The sequence below is a fragment of the Erythrolamprus reginae genome, chromosome 12, assembly GCF_031021105.1.
Source record: "Erythrolamprus reginae isolate rEryReg1 chromosome 12, rEryReg1.hap1, whole genome shotgun sequence".
NCBI lineage: Eukaryota > Metazoa > Chordata > Lepidosauria > Squamata > Dipsadidae > Erythrolamprus > Erythrolamprus reginae.
The window spans coordinates 28521445-28538315 of NC_091961.1; the positions used below are offsets into that span (position 1 = coordinate 28521445).

Below are 16871 nucleotides of genomic sequence, written 5' to 3' on the forward strand. Positions count from 1 at the left end.
CCCAGCTGACAAAGAGAAAAGGAGACAGCATAAATATGTGACACATACTTAAACATAAACTGAAATAGGTTTAGATGAAATTTAAGATTTAAGAATATGATTATTAGAATTTTAAAAATGAATAAAAATTGTTTAGTCTGCCACTTTTTATTTCAAAATTAGTTATTGAAATTATATATTAGGTTTATATATATATATATATATATATATATATATATATATATATATATATATATATATATGTTTAGACAGACAGAATAATTAGCGAATTGAAATCTGATTTAGGATGTTTTATTCTCATATAAGAGATTTTATAAAGATATTGTTAGGTATTGATGCCTTGTTATGTATGTGTGTTTTTAAATTGGAGCCATTTTTTTTTTAAAAAAAAACCTTATAATTAAAAAATATGCAAACGGGAAGCCATTTATCTGGTCATTTCTCCCCTCCTTTCCCATTTTCTGTCACATCTTCAAGAGCAGATGCATTGGCCGAGGCTCCAAGGTGTCTGAAGCGAGACACGCTTCTTTGGCTGTGTTCACACCTTAAGCTGCGCACGGGTTCGCTGCCCTTTGTTTATTTTCTTTGGTGGGGTCGACCGTCATTGTGTGGTAAATCGGGAATTACGACAGAAAGGGTTTTTTTCCGTGTGTTTCAAGTCAGACTGGGGTAATCCCTCTGAGGCAGAGGTAGGCAAAGTTGGCTCTTCTATGACATGTGGACTTCAACTCCCAGAATTCCTGAGCTTGCATGATTGACTAAGGAATTCTGGGAGTTGAAATCACAAGTCATAGAAGAGCCGACTTTGCCTACCTCAGGGAGAGTCAGAGGCGGCCTGACCATGTACAGAGCGCTCCACCGGGCCACAGGTGAAGCGGCGGGGGCGGGGCGCGAGAGCGACGGGCGCGCCGTCCAATGGGCGCGAGAGGCCGGGTGCGCCTGGGCCAGCCGCAGCTCCCGCCTCTCCCCCCTCGCCGCCGCCCAATGGCGTGTCAGCGCCTGGCCCGCCCTCCTCCAATGGGAGACGCCTCCGCCCGTTAACGGGGCGCCCGTGCGTGGGAGCCCGGAGCGGCGGGACGGGGCTGGAAGGGGCCGGGTCTCGCCGGAGGTCGTCGGCCATGTGGAGCTGCGCGGGGCGCCGCCGTCGCCGGCTACTGGCGGGCCTCTTCGTGCTGCTGCTGGCCGCCGTCGCCATCCGCAGGTGAGGCAGAACGGGGAGAGGGGGGCGTGGCATACAATGCTCCGCCCCCAGGCCGCGCTTTGGACACGCCCCCTGGGGGGTCGACCCCCCTCCTCTCCCCCAGGCCACTACCGAGCCCATCTTCCCAGGGGTTCCCTTACCCATCATCCCCTGACGGAGGGTCACCTTCCCTGCAGCTGCCTTTTGTCCTTGGTCTCCTAAGGCCATGGATGCTGCTGCCACTGGCGCCCCCATCATCCCCTGCCACCCCTTGGCCCAGGTGTCGACCACCAGGCCCATCATCCACAGCTCCGGCTGGACCCAGAGGCTGGAAGACTGCCTTCCGTCCCCTGTCCTAATGTTTCTTTTTCTCTTTTACTAATATGTATATGAATATTATTCTATCGAATGTTTCTTCTTATTTTTTCTTTTTACTAGTATCATATATATATCAATATTATTCTATCTTTACATACCTCCAGTATGTACTTGACAAAACAAACAAATTAAAAAAATAAAAAAATAAAAGCGACCTGTCCACTCCCCATTATTATTCCATCACACCCCATTTCAAACAAACAAACAAAAATCAGATAAATAAATTCCCCTTAGGAGACCCCCTCCCCATTTTGCAAAACTGGGACCCTCGCATCTCCTCAACATCTTTTGGCTGTCGCAGAATTTGTGCAGGAATCTAAAATTGCACACAATCACACGCACATGCACAGGCGTATGCTTTAAAGACTGCCCCCACCCCAAAAAAGTTTATTTCCCCCTCCTCCTTATTTACAAGCATCTGTATGACAGTAAACTTGTATCCTTAAGATTTCTATTAATATTGATTCTTTCCTCATTGTTTATTTGGCTGCTGTGACAATCATTAAATGTTGCACCTCATGATTCTTGACAAATGTATTTTTTCTTTTATGTACGCTGAGAGCATCTGCACCAAGACAAATTCCTTGTGTGTCCAATCACACTTGGCCAATAAAGAATTCTATTCTATTCTATTCCATTCTTGACAAATTTATATTTTCTTTTATGTACACTGAGAGCATCTGCACCAAAGACAAATTCCTTGTGTGTTCAATCACACTTGGCCAATAAAGAATTCTATTCCATTCCATTCCATTCTTGACAAATTTATATTTTCTTTTATGTACGCAGAGAGCATCTGCACCAAGACAAATTCCTTGTGTGTCCAATCACACTTGGCCAATAAAGAATTCTATTCCATTCCATTCTTGACAAATGTATATTTTATTTTATGTACACTGAGAGCATCTGCACCAAAGACAAATTCCTTGTGTGTCCAATCACACTTGGCCAATAAAGAATTCTATTCTATTCTATTCTATTCTATTGTTATGTTATGTTATGTTATATCTTTCAAACTTTGCTTTTGCACCCCATCCCATCTGCAGCATCTGAAGGCACAAATACGCACACACACATACACATCATTGCAAACTTGGCAAGGATTTGGGGATGTCAGCTAGGGGGTCATTGCTTCAGATACCAGGGGAAGCAGGTCAAAAAGAGGGGACAGGGCTCCTGTCCATCCTGGGTCATTGGGCTATTTTGGGTAGACACAAACACACCACTTTCCTCTCCACCTGCTGTTTTAAAGAAAGTCCCACAGATCTGTTGGGAAAGCCTACAAGCTGCCTTTGCCAGGAGAGTGACGACTGACTTTATTTATTGATTTTATTTATTTTTTTCAAGTACGTTTTATTAGTATATAAAAGAAATAACACTGTTTATATACATGATATTGGTACTAATAAGAGAGAAATTTAGGAAGGGGACGGTAGGCATGCTGGTGCATTTATGCACACCCCTTACTGACCTCTCAGGAATGGGGTGAGGTGATTGATTGATTGATTGATTGGTTGGTTGGTTGGTTGGTTGATTTGGATTTCTACGCCACCCTCCTGCGGATTCAGGATGGCTTACACAATAAAATCAATACAATACAAAATCTGAGAAACCCAATATAAAACCTAAATACAGTATAAAACCTAATCTAAAACCCCCACATCATACAAAACATTTCACTAAAGTTAATTCATTCTTAGTGCTTAGGGACTGAATCAGTGACATAATCAATGACTTAGTGCCTTTAACGGCAGTCAACGTCTTGTTTGTTTTCTGTTGTTTCCTTCGGTTGCAAAACAGATTCATTTCCCAACACAAATAAATGGTTGGGCAAGTCAGTGCATAGCCTGCCTCTTTAAGAAATAATAATCATCATTATGAATAATCACAGTAATAATAATAGATTGGCATCCTGTCTATTTTAATGTGTACTTTTCTTTGATGTACAACACTGAAAGCATATTCGCCAAAGACAAATTCCTTGTGTGTCCAATCACTCTTGGCCAATAAAGAATTCTATTCCGTTCTATTTTCTTTAACAGATTAACAGAGTTGGAGTTTATTTATTTATTATTTATTTATTAATCGGACTTCTATGCTGCCCAGTCCCGCAGGATTCAGCCCAACCCTCGCTCAAGCAGGAGACTGTTATACCGTTTCTGACAAATGACAGTCCAATTTCTTCCTGAAGGTGTTGGAATTCTCACAACCTTTATAAATGTGTTTATTACATTGTTTATCCTTGCTATGTGACTTTTTAAGTAGCTCAAGGCAGGAAATGTTCTTTTTCTGACACAACAACCCTATGGCTGGGAGAGAATGATAGAAACGTAGAAGACAGATGGCAGAAAAAGACCTCATGATCCATCTAGTCTGCCCTTATACTATTTTTTGTATTTTATCTTGGGATGGAGTTTGCGGAGAGGGGCGGCATATAAATCCAATAAATCTAATGTTTATCCCAGGCATGTTTAAATTCAGTGACTGTGGATGTACCAACCACGTCTGCTGGAAGTTTGTTCCAAGGATCTACTACTCTTTCAGTAAAATAATATTTTCTCATGTTGCTTCTGATCTTTCCCCCAACTAACTTCAGATTGTGTCCCCTTGTTCTTGTGTTCACTTTCCTATTAAAAACATTTCCCTCCTGAAGCTTATTTAACCCTTTGACATATTTAAATGTTTCGATCGTCCCCCCTTTTCCTTCTGTCCTCCAGACTATACAGATTGAGTTCATGAAGTCTTTCCTGATAAGTTTTATGCTTAAGACCTTCCACCATTTTTGTAGCCCGTCTTTGGACCCGTTCAATTTGATCCATATCTTTTTGTAGGTGAGGTCTGCAGAACTGGACACAGTATTCCAAATGTGGTCTCAGCAGCGCTCTATACAGCGGGATCACAATCTCCCTCTTCCTGCTTGTTATTTATTTATTTATTTATTTATTGATTGATTGATTGATTGGATTTGTATGCCGCCCCTCTCCAGAGACTCGGGGCGGCTAACAGCAACAATAAAACAGTGTACAAAAATAATTCAATACTAAAAACGATTAAAAACCCATTAATATAAAAACAAAACATACATACATACATACATACCATGCATAGAATTGTAAAGGCCTAGGAGGAAAGAGGATCTCAATTCCCCCATGCCTGACGGCAGAGGTGGGTTTTAAGTAGCTTACAAAAGGCAAGGAGGGTGGGGGCAATACTAATCTCTCGGGGGGAGTTAGTTCCAGAGGGCTGGGGCCGCCACAGAGAAGGCTCTTCCCCTGGGTCCCGCCAAGTGACATTGTTTAGTTGACGGGACCTGGAGAAGATCCACTCTGTGGGACCTAACCGGTTGCTGGGATTCATGCAGCAGAAGGCGGTCCCTGAGATAATCTGGTCCGGTGCCATGAAGGGCTTTATAGGTCATAACCAACACTTTGAATTGTGATCAGAAACTGATCGGCAACCAATGCAGACTGCAGAGTGTTGGTGTAACATGGGCATATTTGGGAAAGCCCATGATTGCTCTCGCAGCTGCATTCTGCACGATCTGAAGTTATTCCTCTAGCTATGCAGCCAAGCATCCTACTTGCTTTTCCTAAGTCACCCAGCCAGCTTTCATACCTGAGGTGGAACTAGAACTCATAGCTTCCTGGTTTCTAAGCTTGCACCATCATCAAACTGCGTGCCTCATCAGCTGCTTACTTAGATAAATCTAGTGTTGTTTTCTAAATAATTTCATGCAATTTGAGAATTTTTTTAAAAAAATCTCATTGATTGCAAAAGAAGGTTAGCCTCAGTCTCTTTTCTGCCGACAAAGGAAGGATGGTGAATCGGAACACATGTTATTATCTGATATTTGTACTGTAGCAACATTCATGCCCGTCTCATCTTACCACTACTACATAAATACACAAGGTAATCTTACACCATCCCGTTGATTTGAGATGCCACTCCTCCTGCACCATATGATATTGCTAGATTCTCTGCAGTAGCACTCCTAAATTCGTTGGAGTATGCCTCCTCGCTTAGATTTGGGGCTCAACAGTATAAACTATATTTCCGTGGGCACCTGGTTTATTGTTTTTAGGGCGCTTTGAAATTTAATACACAACGTTTTCTCGCTTGCTAACTTTTTATGCGCCTTCCTCACTTGTTAAATCTTTTGTTCCATATATTCAATTTGTGCCTTTTTTATACCTTGTAGCTTTTTTAAAAAATAACTCATTTAAATTCACATTTTTATATCCTTTATATGGGCTTCCTTTTAAGGGCTGTATTCCTACCCCCTTACAATCTACGGCTATCGTAAAAATTGATTTGCTTTGACAAAGGAAGGCAAAAGTGATTCAACCTATTCCTTTGCTTGCAAGTTGTCAAAAGATTAATTTTGAAGGCTGCCTCTCTGATGATTTTTCAAACTGTATAAGATGTAATAAAAAAAATTTGGTGTGTGTGTAGCCGAACAGCGGATGTGTGTATTTTAAATTGTATTTTAATTACTTTCTTATCTTTGGTCAAATAGAGGGAGAAAGAAACAGGTCATCCATCATGAAGAGCCAACTTCCTAGCAGAGTCAGTCTTTATTTGTTGTCAAATTAGTTTCATCCCTAGTTAAGTTCTTTCATGTTGAAACTTCCATATTGGAATAGATGTGAGTTTTCTAAGCAAATGTACAAGAAACGCAGAATAATCGCTTGGTCTGTTGTGACCAAAAACAAAAAAAATATTAGTATGAAAAGAATGTCTGTCTTCCAGCCTCAATTCATGACGGACACAGGCAAATATGCAATAGTTGATCAGATCAATAGTGGGGGAAATGCATAGTAATAATAGAAAGGATAATAAGACAGTAGGACAGGGACATTAGGCACATAAGTGCACTTATGCATGCCTCTTACACAGTGATTTTCAACCTTTTTTGAGCCACGGCACATTTTTTACATTTACGAAACCCTGGGGCACATTGAGCGGGGCGGGGGGGGGGGGGCTAAAAAAAGTTTGGACAAAAAAATTCTCTCTCTCTTCCTCCCCTTCGCTCTATTTTTCTCTCCCTCCCTCTTTCTCTCCCTCCCTCCCTTCCTCTTCCTTTCTCTCTCTCCATCCCTCTTTCTTTCTCTTCCTTCCTTCTTCTCTTTTTTGCTCTCTTTCTCTCTCCCTCCCTACCTCCCTCTATGTCTTTCTCTCTCTCTCCTTCCCTCCCTCTCTTTCTCTCTCTCTCTCTTGCTTTCTTTCTCTCTCCTGCTCTCTCTTGCTCTCTTTCTCTTGTTCTTTCTCTCTCTCTTGCTTTCTTTCTCTCTTGTTCTCTCTCGCTCTTTCTCTCTCGCTCTTTCTCTCTCTTGCTTTCTTTCTCTCTTGCTTTCTCTCTCTCTTGCTTTCTCTCTCTCTTGCTTTCTTTCTCTCTGAGCTTCGCGGCACACTTGACCATGTCTCGCGGCACACTAGTGTGCCGTGGCACACTGGTTGAAAAGCACTGCCCTTACAGACCTCTTAGGAAAGGGGAGAGGTCAATTGTAGATAATGTAAGGTTGAAGATTTTGGGGTTGGGGGAAGCAACAACAGAGTCAGGTAATGAGTTCCAGGCGGTGACCACTCTATTTCTGAAATCGTATTTTCTGCAGTCAAGTTTGGAGCGATTTACATTCAGTTTGTATCTGTTACGTGCTCTTGTGTTGTTGTTGTTAAAGGTGAAGTAATGTTGTTTCTTCTAAAAGAAAAAACCAGAAACTCCAACTGCGTCTTGTCAAAGCATCTTTGGGACATCCAGATTGTAGGTGTATCAAAAGCGTTTTTTAAATTATTTTGGAAAAGGCAACCCGGACTCATTCGGATGATTGTCCTTTCCATCTCCCAAACCATCCAATACAACTGATGAAGCTTCCAGGATAGGAAGAGAAATATCTTCTTCCTCCTCCTCCCAAAAGTCACCTTTTCTTCAAAAATAAAAACCACTTTTTATAACAAAACTATATTCTTTGCAACTTCACATTCACAAAGAACAGATAACTGCAAGGAATAGATTCAAACCCCTGAAAACCAGCTTCTGTTCTTTAATAGTTTTGGATCGCAATGACACTCATCCCCTTGTGTTGACCCACTGGCTTGGATTGATGGGTGTTGGAGTCCCGACAGATCAGAGGAATGCAGTCGGACATCTGCTGCCCTGTTATGACCCAAATTGGTGCATTTTTCTCCCACTTCCTTTCTCTTCTAGTGATACCAGCACAGATCTCTCTGGACGGTGAATCAGGGTGATTTTAAACACTGCATGTGTGAGAAAGCACTTTTTAAATTCTTTCCACATTCCTGCAACTGCCTTCCGACCTACTTGCGTTTCTGCTTGCTGGCATATTCTTTTCTTAGGACAAATACCCTTCTAAAGTCATAGCCCTACTTAGCTGCCTCCTTATGTTAAAGCTGGATAACAAGTAAAGCTGCAGGTCAGCAGAGCCAAGGGTTTGAAAAGCCCTCTTACTGGAAGGTGTATTGAGTTAAGCTGCTCTAGCACCGAATTAAAAAATTAAGGTCACGTTTGGCCCTTGAAGTAGTGACTTCTGAAAAAAAAGATTACAGGCGGGAGTGAAACCCAGCAGGTTCTGACAGGTTCTGGAGAACCAGTAGTGGAAATTTAGAATAGTTTGGTGAACTGGTAGCGGAAATTTTGAGTAGTTTGGCAAAATGTTAGCGGAAATTTTGAGTAGTTTGGCGAACTGGTAGCAGAAATTTTGAGTAGTTTGGCGAATTGGTAGCAGACATTTTGAGTAGTTTGGTGAACTGGTAGCGGAAATTTTGAATAGTTTGGCGAACTGGTAGCAGAAAATTTGAGTAGTTTGGCGAACTGGTAGCAGAAATTTTGAGTAGTTTGGCGAATTGGTAGCAGACATTTTGAGTAGTTTGGCGAACTGGTAGCGGAAATTTTGAATAGTTTGGCAAACTGGTAGCGGAAATTTTGAATAGTTTAGCGAACTGGTAGCGGAAAATTTGAGTAGTTTGGCGAACTGGTAGCAGAAATTTTGAGTAGTTTGGCGAATTGGTAGCAGACATTTTGAGTAGTTTGGTGAACTGGTGGCAGAAATTTTGAGTAGTTTGGCAAAATGTTAGCAGAAATTTTGAGTAGTTTGGCGAACTGGTAGCAGAAATTTTGAGTAGTTTGGCGAATTGGTAGCAGACATTTTGAGTAGTTTGGTGAACTGGTGGCAGAAATTTTGAGTAGTTTGGCAAAATGTTAGCAGAAATTTTGAGTAGTTTGGCGAACTGGTAGTGGAAATTTTGAGTAGTTTGGCGAACTGGTAGCAGAAATTTTGAGTAGTTTGGCAAACTGGTAGCGGGAAGTTTGAATAGTTTGGCAAACTAGTGGTGAAAATTTTGATTAGTTTGGACCAATCACTAGGCGACTGTGAGTCCTAGTCGCACCTTGGGCATGAATCCAACTTGGTGTCCTTCAGCCAATTATTAGGAAATTGGAAGTCCTAGTTGTACCTTGGGCATGAAAGCTGGCTGGGTGTTCTTTGACCAATCACCAGGAGAATGGGAGCTCTAGTCACACCTTGGGCATAAAAGCTGGCTGGGTGTCCTGTGGCCAATTGCCAAGAGATTGGGAGTTCTAGTCACACCTTGGGCATGGAACCCACCTGGGTGTCCTTTGGCCAATCATCGGGAGAATGGGAGCTCTAGTCACACCTTGGGCATAAAAGCTGGCTGGGTGTCCTTTGACCAATCACCAGGAGACTGGGAATTCTAGTCACACTTTGGGCATAAAAGCTGGCTGGGTGTCCTTTGACCAATCACCAGGAGATTGGGAGTTCTAGCCACACCTTTGGCATGAAAGCCAGCTGGGTGTCCTTTGGCCAATCACCAGGAGACTGGGAGTTCTACTTTAGGTATGAAAGCCGATTTTGGGCGATTACCCAAAAGTCAACCAACTGGCTTTCATGCCTTCCGGGGAACTAGAATTCACAGCCTCCCACTTTCTAGAGCCTGGTGCCTCAACCCCTAGATTAAATGCACTCTTTCTACCTCGCTCTGCTACTTCTGTCCTTTTCATTTCTCCCTCGTTCAGGTTTAACTTGATGAACGTAATCCCCATGCGGTTCTGGGGCCGCGTCCTCGGCTTGCAGGCAAAGCACTCGCAGTTCCTGCTTGAGGAGAAGCCCTTTCGCATCCTTGGCGGCTCAGTGCACTATTTCCGCATCCCCCCGGAATATTGGAGGGACCGCTTGGTCAAGATGAAGGCCTGCGGCCTAAACACCCTCACGACGTAAGGCTTGTCCGCCCTTCGTGGTTCGCCCAGTTTTGTCTCCTTGTACAGTGGTACCTCTACTTACGAACTTAATTTGTTCCGTGACCAGGTTCTTAAGTAGAAAAGTTTGTAAGAAGAAGCATTTTTTCCCATAGGAATCAATGTAAAAGCAAATAATGTGTGCGATTGGGGAAATCACAGGGAAGGTGGAGGACCTGCTTCCTCCCAGGAGATTCCTAGAGAGGCCCCACAGAGGCTTCTCCCTGCCTTTTCCGGTTACAGTTTCGGAGGCTTGGGTTTGTAAGTAGAAAATGGTTCTTGAGAAGAGGCAAAAAAATCTTGAACACCGGTTCTTAGAAACACCATGGAGGCTTCTCCCTGCCTTTTCCAGCCCTGTTTCCTCCCAGGAGATTCCTAGAGAGGCCCCACGGAGGCTTCTCCCCGACTTTTCCGGTTACAGAGCCTTGGGTTTGTAAGTGGAAAATGGTTCTTGAGAAGAGGCAAAAAAATCTTGGAACACCGGTTCTTAGAGGCCCCATGGAGACTTCTCCCCACCTTTTCCGGCCCTCTTTCCTCCCAGAAGATTCCTAGAGAGGCCCCAAGGAGGCTTCTCCCCGCCTTTTCTGGTTACAGAGCCTTGGGTTTGTAAGTGGAAAATGGTTCTTGAGAAGAGGCAAAAAAATCTTGGAACACCGGTTTTTATTTAGAGAAGTTCATAAGTAGAGGCATTCTTAGGTAGAGATACCACTGTAATTTGCCGATTTTACTGGGATATGTGTAGTCCTTCACTTACGACCCATAACTTAGTGGCTATTCAAAGTTCTGATGCACACAGCTGGGAGGCAGGGGTACTTACAACCCAGATTCGGTAATTTTGATGGCTGGGGGAACCCCACAATGACGGGGCGCTTAGCACCCAAGTTGTATTTATCTCTGTTGGCAGCATCCCGCTAGCTAATAAATCCTAGCACTTATTTCTCATTTTGCTATTTGCTTTAACGTCTGCTGCATAAAATCAAATCAGCCACGTACCTCTATTTTGGAGATCTTTATTCAACTGTATATTCTAGGTATGTCCCGTGGAATCTTCATGAGGCTGTCAGAGGGAAGTTTGACTTCAGAGGAAACTTGGATCTGCAGTACGTATCAGGCGATTTGCCTTTTCTTTTCTAAACAAATCTAAAAATCTGTTTTCATCGGATACCAAATTTATATACCGTACTTTTCAGAGTATAAGACTCGCCTTAGTTTTTGGGGAGGAAAACGGGGCAAAGTCTGCCTACCAGGTATCATCTATCTACCGTCCTTAGTCTGCTTCAGCACATTATTTTATCCCCTGGTGAGGGTTGAAAAAAAAACCTTATTTGTAGCGAGTAGCAATGAAAAATAAAGCCTGCAAAACCCAGGGCTGGAAAAACATTCTTTGCAGAGAGTAACAATGAAAGAGCCTGCAGGTAAGACCTGGGAAGACTGTTAGCACCTTCTTAGGGCTGAGGGTGGGGAAAAAGCTTCAAAAACCCCCTACATTCAGAGTATAAAACATACCGAAATTTTCCGCCCCGTTTAGGGTGGGTAAAAGGTGTGTCTTATACTCCGAAAATATAGTATGCTGAATTTCTCATTCTTATGCAGTATTAGGAAAAAGAGGGATGGTTTTTAGAAGTAAAAAGGTGGAGAGGTCGTTTGAGTTGGAAATCAGAAATACAGGACGTTCTTGTGCTATTGATCATAATAAAAACAATTGGACATTATGTACTCAGCTTTGAGACCTATAAATAAAAGTAGAATTTTCAATAGGATCTCTTTGTGACTATCATCATAAGACCCTGATGGAAAAAAGAGAGAGAGAACTACAATTGAGCCTTGATATCTATCACGACTACAAATTCTATAAAACTATCAACAGAAATTAGGAAGGAAAATTTAATAATAATAATAATTTATTAGATTTGTATGCCGCCCCTCTCCGAAGACTCGGGGCGGCTCACAACAATAATAAAAACAATATTATAGCGAAACAAATCTAATATTAAAAAAGAAGCATATAAAACCCTATCATATTTAAAAACCAAACAGCACATACATACCAAACATAAAATATAAAGAGCCTGGGGGAAAGGTGTCTCAACTCCCCCATGCCTGGCGGTATAGGTGGATCTTGAGTAGTTTTCCTGGGTTTCTTTTAATAACCCCTACACTCTATGGCTAAGCCTTAAGATAAAGTTAGTTTTTGAGCCGTGGCGGCGCAGTAGTTAGAACGTGGTATTGCAGGCTAACTCTGCCGACTGCCAGGCGTTCGATCCTGACTAGCTCAAATTTGACTCTGATTTCCATTCTTCTGATTTCAGTAAAATGAGGACCCAGATTATTGGGGGGCAGAATGCTGACTCCGTAAGCACACTTTGAAGCGGTACATAACTTTTAAGTGCTGTTGCTATTGCTATTCTGTGCTTCCTTGAGATAAATTTGAGGCCTCTCTACCCTTGCAGTGCTGTTATCATTTCTCATTTGTTTCTCTAGGGCTTTTCTTAGGCTTGCAGAAGAAGTAGGACTATGGGTGATACTGCGTCCCGGACCATATATATGCTCAGAGTGGGACCTTGGTGGCCTGCCCAGGTAAGTGATTTTTGACTTCTGTGTAAAATGCTACTCCTTAACTATTTCTGCAGCTTTCACATGCCTACTTTTAATGATAGAAGTCTGATAATTAGAGCATAACTGGAATGGAAATACTGGGACAGAGGCAGACGAGTACGAGGGTCGCCCAGATAGTAATGCACCACATTTTTTTTCTTCAACAATTATTTCTGGAACACAATGAAACTTACACACAAGAAAGAATGATGTTTCTTCTACGCTCCCTATTTTCCCCACGTAATCTCCGTCCCGTTCTATGGCCTTCCTCCAACAAGACACACGGGCGTGTATGCCCTGTCGGTACCACTCCTTGTTCTGGTCACAAAACCATTTCTGCACTGTGCCAATCACTTTTAATGGCCTCACCTTCTGTGCCCTGCGACTAACCATACTTCTGTCGACTGCAGATTTTCCATAAACTGTATACAAACATTTGTGAATGTTCCCAACAGTTTCTTTCTTCGCAGTGAGAAATTCAATAACGACACGCTGCTTGTAACATACATCACTTACAGATGCCATTCCGAAACACTGCTGCAGCTACACTATCTGTCTGAAGAAACGCAAAATTTACACACGCGCTCCTGACAGTTCAAATAATGTATGTCTAAAGTTTTGCATTCGTATCCTTACTGTAGCCTGAGAAAAAAAATGTGGTGCATTACTTTCCGGTCGACCCTCGTAGAACGTAAGAATCCAGACAAACTCGGCGGTTATTCCTTTGCAGTGGACCTGGCTGATCAAATATTATTTGGTTTTAAATATTCTACATAATAGGCTGTTCCTTACAAAATGAAACATATCCAGTCTGCATAGTATTGATTTGGTTTCCTGCTTAGCAGCAAGCTTTCTGCTTGGTGTGTGCTAAGTTGGAACTATCCTTCCAACTGATACTTCTTTTGACTCAGATAAATATTTCCTCATCCTTTTTACCTTCCTGACATTCTAGATGTTGCAGCTTCAAAGTATAAGTAGCAACTCCTAAACTGGAGGAGCCTGTTTAAAAAGTTGGGGAAATTTCCCTGCAGATTAAATGTCTGTATTGTGGTGTCAGTCTCTTCCTTCTCCCTAGAGGCAACTGGACTTCCTGGGGTGGGGGTGGGGGGTTGAAGACATTTCACTTCTCATCCGAGAAGCTTCTTCAGTTCTGACTGAATGGTGTGGAGGGGGGAAATGGAAGGATTTATTCTCCTTGCCGAAAGATTGTCATTTGCATTCTTCTTAGGCAGTCGTTGAGGTCACTTGGAGGTTTATCTCTGTCCTCAGGGTCGCCTGCGTTGGGCAAATGGGTGTGGAGACTGTTGAAAGGACTGTGTTGTAGACCAGTGATTTTCAACCTTTTTTGAGCCGCGGCACATTTTTTACATAGAAACGTAGAAGTCTGACGGCAGAAAAAGACCTCCTGGTCCATCTAGTCTGCCCTTATACTATTTTCTGTATTATATCTTAGGATGGATATATGTTTATCCCGGGCATGTTTAAATTCAGTTACTGTGGATTTATCTACCACGTCTCCCTCCCTCTTTCTCTCCCTTCCTCTTTCTTTCTCTCTCTCTCCATCCCTCTTTCTTTCTCTTCCTTCCTTCCTCTCTTTTTTGCTCTCTTTCTCCCTCCCTCCCTCCTTCCCTCCCTCTATGTCTTTCTCTCTCTCTCCTTCCTTCCCTCCCTCTCTCTCTCTCTCTTGCTTTCTTTCTCTCTTTCTTTCTCTCTCTCTCTCTTTCTTTCTCTCTCTCTCTCTGAGCTTCGCAGCACACCTGGTTGAAAAACACTGTTGTAGACGGACTCCATAGTGTCATCCCCAAACCCCTCTTAGATTATCCACGGTTGACCTCTCCAGATTCCTAAGAGGTCAGTAAGGGGCGAGTACAAGTGCACTAGAGTGCCTTCCGTCCCCTGTCCTATTGCTCTCCTATATCTCCTATTCCTTTCTTCCATTCCTATATCTCTTTTTCTATTCTTTCATTGATATCTTCTCTTCTATTCTTTCTTAGATATATTTTACTATGAGTATCTCCCCTATAACCTTCATTATGCATTTTACTATGTGTATTCCCACTAAAACCCTCATTGTGTATTGGACCAAATCAATAAATAAATAGAATAAAAAAAATTCCCCACAGAAACATTTCTCCTCTCCCTCAAAAGAGGAATCAGCCATCTTGTTGAAGGCCACTTCCCTGTTTCTCAGTTTAAGATTGTGACAGAAAGTGCATTAAGCGAAGGCCGGAGCCTTTTCTTGATTTGGAGCCGTGTGCAAAGCGCTATTTTGACCCTGGAGTTCAGAGTCTTGAAAGCAAAATGGGGGGGGGGGGGGGCTCGGGTGTGGGCTGAGGGGGGGAACGGCCTGATGAATGGAGAAGGACAAAGTATGTCAGGAATGAAGAAGATGGAGATGGAGAAGGAAGAGGGGAGGGAGCGAACAATAGTCCAGCTCATGCAGGCCGTGCGCCCGACGCCAAAGTGCTTTTCTTGCCACCCAGAATAAAAGCACCATTTGTTCCTTTCGGCATTCAATTATTCAGCCTAAAAGCATTTTTTGCCTTCCTCCCATTCGCTTCCTCTCCCTTCACGCCTGTTTCACATGAAAAGCAGCGGAGAGCATTTTTTCAAGGGAATGATTTAGGGATTCGTAATGGCGGATAGCATGCGTAGGCCACCTTGGTTCGTTTTAGGCAGTGAAAAGTAGTCCCCACGCCAAGTATCTTGATTTTATCTCTCATCCTTTTCCTCCCCACTTAGGACTGTGTGACCGTAACTTGTTGCTTGTGTCCTAAGATTTTTATTAATATTGATTGTTTCTTCATTGCTTCTTTAACCCAGTGATTTTCAACCTTTTTTGAGCTGCGGCACATTTTTTACATATACAAAATAATGGGGCACCTTGAGCGGGCGGGGGGAGTGGGGGGGGGCTAAAAAAAGTTTGGACAAATTTATTTCTCTCTCTCTCTTCCTCCCTTTCGCTCTATTTCTCTCCCTCTTTCTCTCCCTTCCTTCCTCTCTTTTTTGCTCTCTTTCTATCTCTCCCTCCTTCCCTTCCCTGCCTCTCTTTCTTTCTCTCTCTTGCTTTCTTTCTCTCTCTCTTGCTTTCTTTCTCTTTCTTTCTCTCTCTCTCTTGCTTGCTTTCTCTTTCTCTCTCTCTCTTTCTTTCTTTCTCTCTCTCTCTCTCTTGCTGAGCTTCGCGGCACACCTTACCATGTCTCGCGGCACACTAGTGTGCCGCGGCACACTGGTTGAAAAACACTGCTTTAACCCCTATGACAATCATTAAGTGTTGTATCTGATGATTCTTGACAAATGTCTCTTTTTCTTTTATGTACACTGAGAGCATATGTACCAAGATAAATTCCTTGTGTGTCCAATCACACTTGGCCAATAAATAATTCTATTCTATTCTATTCTATTCTATTCTATCTATCTATCTATCTATCTATCTATCTATCTATCTATCTATTTTTATTTGTTTGTTTATTTATTTATTTAGTTAGTTAGTTATTTTGTCCAATACACAATGAGGGTTTTAGTAGGTATATATATGTGTGTGCGTGTGTGTGTGTCACATGTTTTTGCTGAATTTGAAAATTAAGGGGTATATATTGAAAATTTAGTGGGTAAAATGCATGCTGAAGGTTATAGAGGAGATACTCATAGTAAAATATATCTAAGAAATAATAGAAAAGAAGGTATAGTAATAGAACATATCAATGAAAGAATAGAAGAAGAGATATAGGAATAGAAGAAAGGTATAGGAGATATAGGAGAGCAATAGGACAGGGGACGGAAGGCACTCTAGTGCACTTGTACTCGCCCCTTACTGACCTCTTAGGAATCTGGATAGGTCAACCGTGGATAATCTAAGGGTAAAGTGTTGGGGGTTTGGGGATGACACTATGGAGTCCGGTAATGAGTTCCACACTTCGACAACTCGGTTACTGAAGTCATATTTTTTACACTCAAGTTTGTCAAGTTTCTATTCTATTCTATTTTATTCTATCTTTCTTCCTAGTAACTGGAAGAAATGGCTGTTTTCCTGGGTTCCTTTTTTATTTTCCTTCACTGGTTTTATTTTTCCCTCTGGGGAGAATTTGTTGATGTCTGGGCCTAAAGCAATGCTCCTGAGGCCTCCCACGTCATCTCTGAAAATCCTTCCTAGTTACCGGATCCCAAGGGGGCTCCTGACACTCATCAGTCCTGCTTATTTTATTTTATTTTTTTCCCCACTTGTCTTTCCCGCCGGAGATCCGCCGGAGATCTCTAGAGACTCTTAGCTCAAAGACAATTTCTGCTTCTCTCTCTTAACCTTCCCCACCTTCTTTTCAGGGAGCTGACGTTGAGTTGGTTTTCTCCAATTCCATCCCCGTTGCATCTTTTAAACGTTTTCAGATATTTAAACCTGCAATTGGAGGCGAGTTTGGAAAGGACAAAAAACAAAAATCATCAATGGAAAAC

The 16871-nt window shown here is 42.4% G+C and overlaps 1 protein-coding gene across 3 annotated transcripts in view; it reads left to right on the forward strand.

Annotated features, from left to right (window-relative positions):
• The first annotated feature begins 1027 nt into the window (after positions 1-1027).
• Positions 1028-16871, forward strand: part of GLB1L2 (galactosidase beta 1 like 2) — a 71388-nt gene continuing 55544 nt past the window's right edge. For 2 of the 3 annotated variants that reach the window (XR_011560407.1, XM_070765136.1), the window contains exons 1-4: positions 1028-1201; positions 9609-9806; positions 10859-10927; positions 12309-12404. Coding sequence is in view for 2 of the 3 variants with exons in the window: in XM_070765136.1 (XP_070621237.1) it covers positions 1119-1201; positions 9609-9806; positions 10859-10927; positions 12309-12404 (446 nt within the window). In the remaining variant the exon portion in view is untranslated. The remainder of the gene's footprint in view (positions 1202-9608; positions 9807-10858; positions 10928-12308; positions 12405-16871) is intronic. The other variant, XM_070765138.1, reaches the window with a different exon arrangement.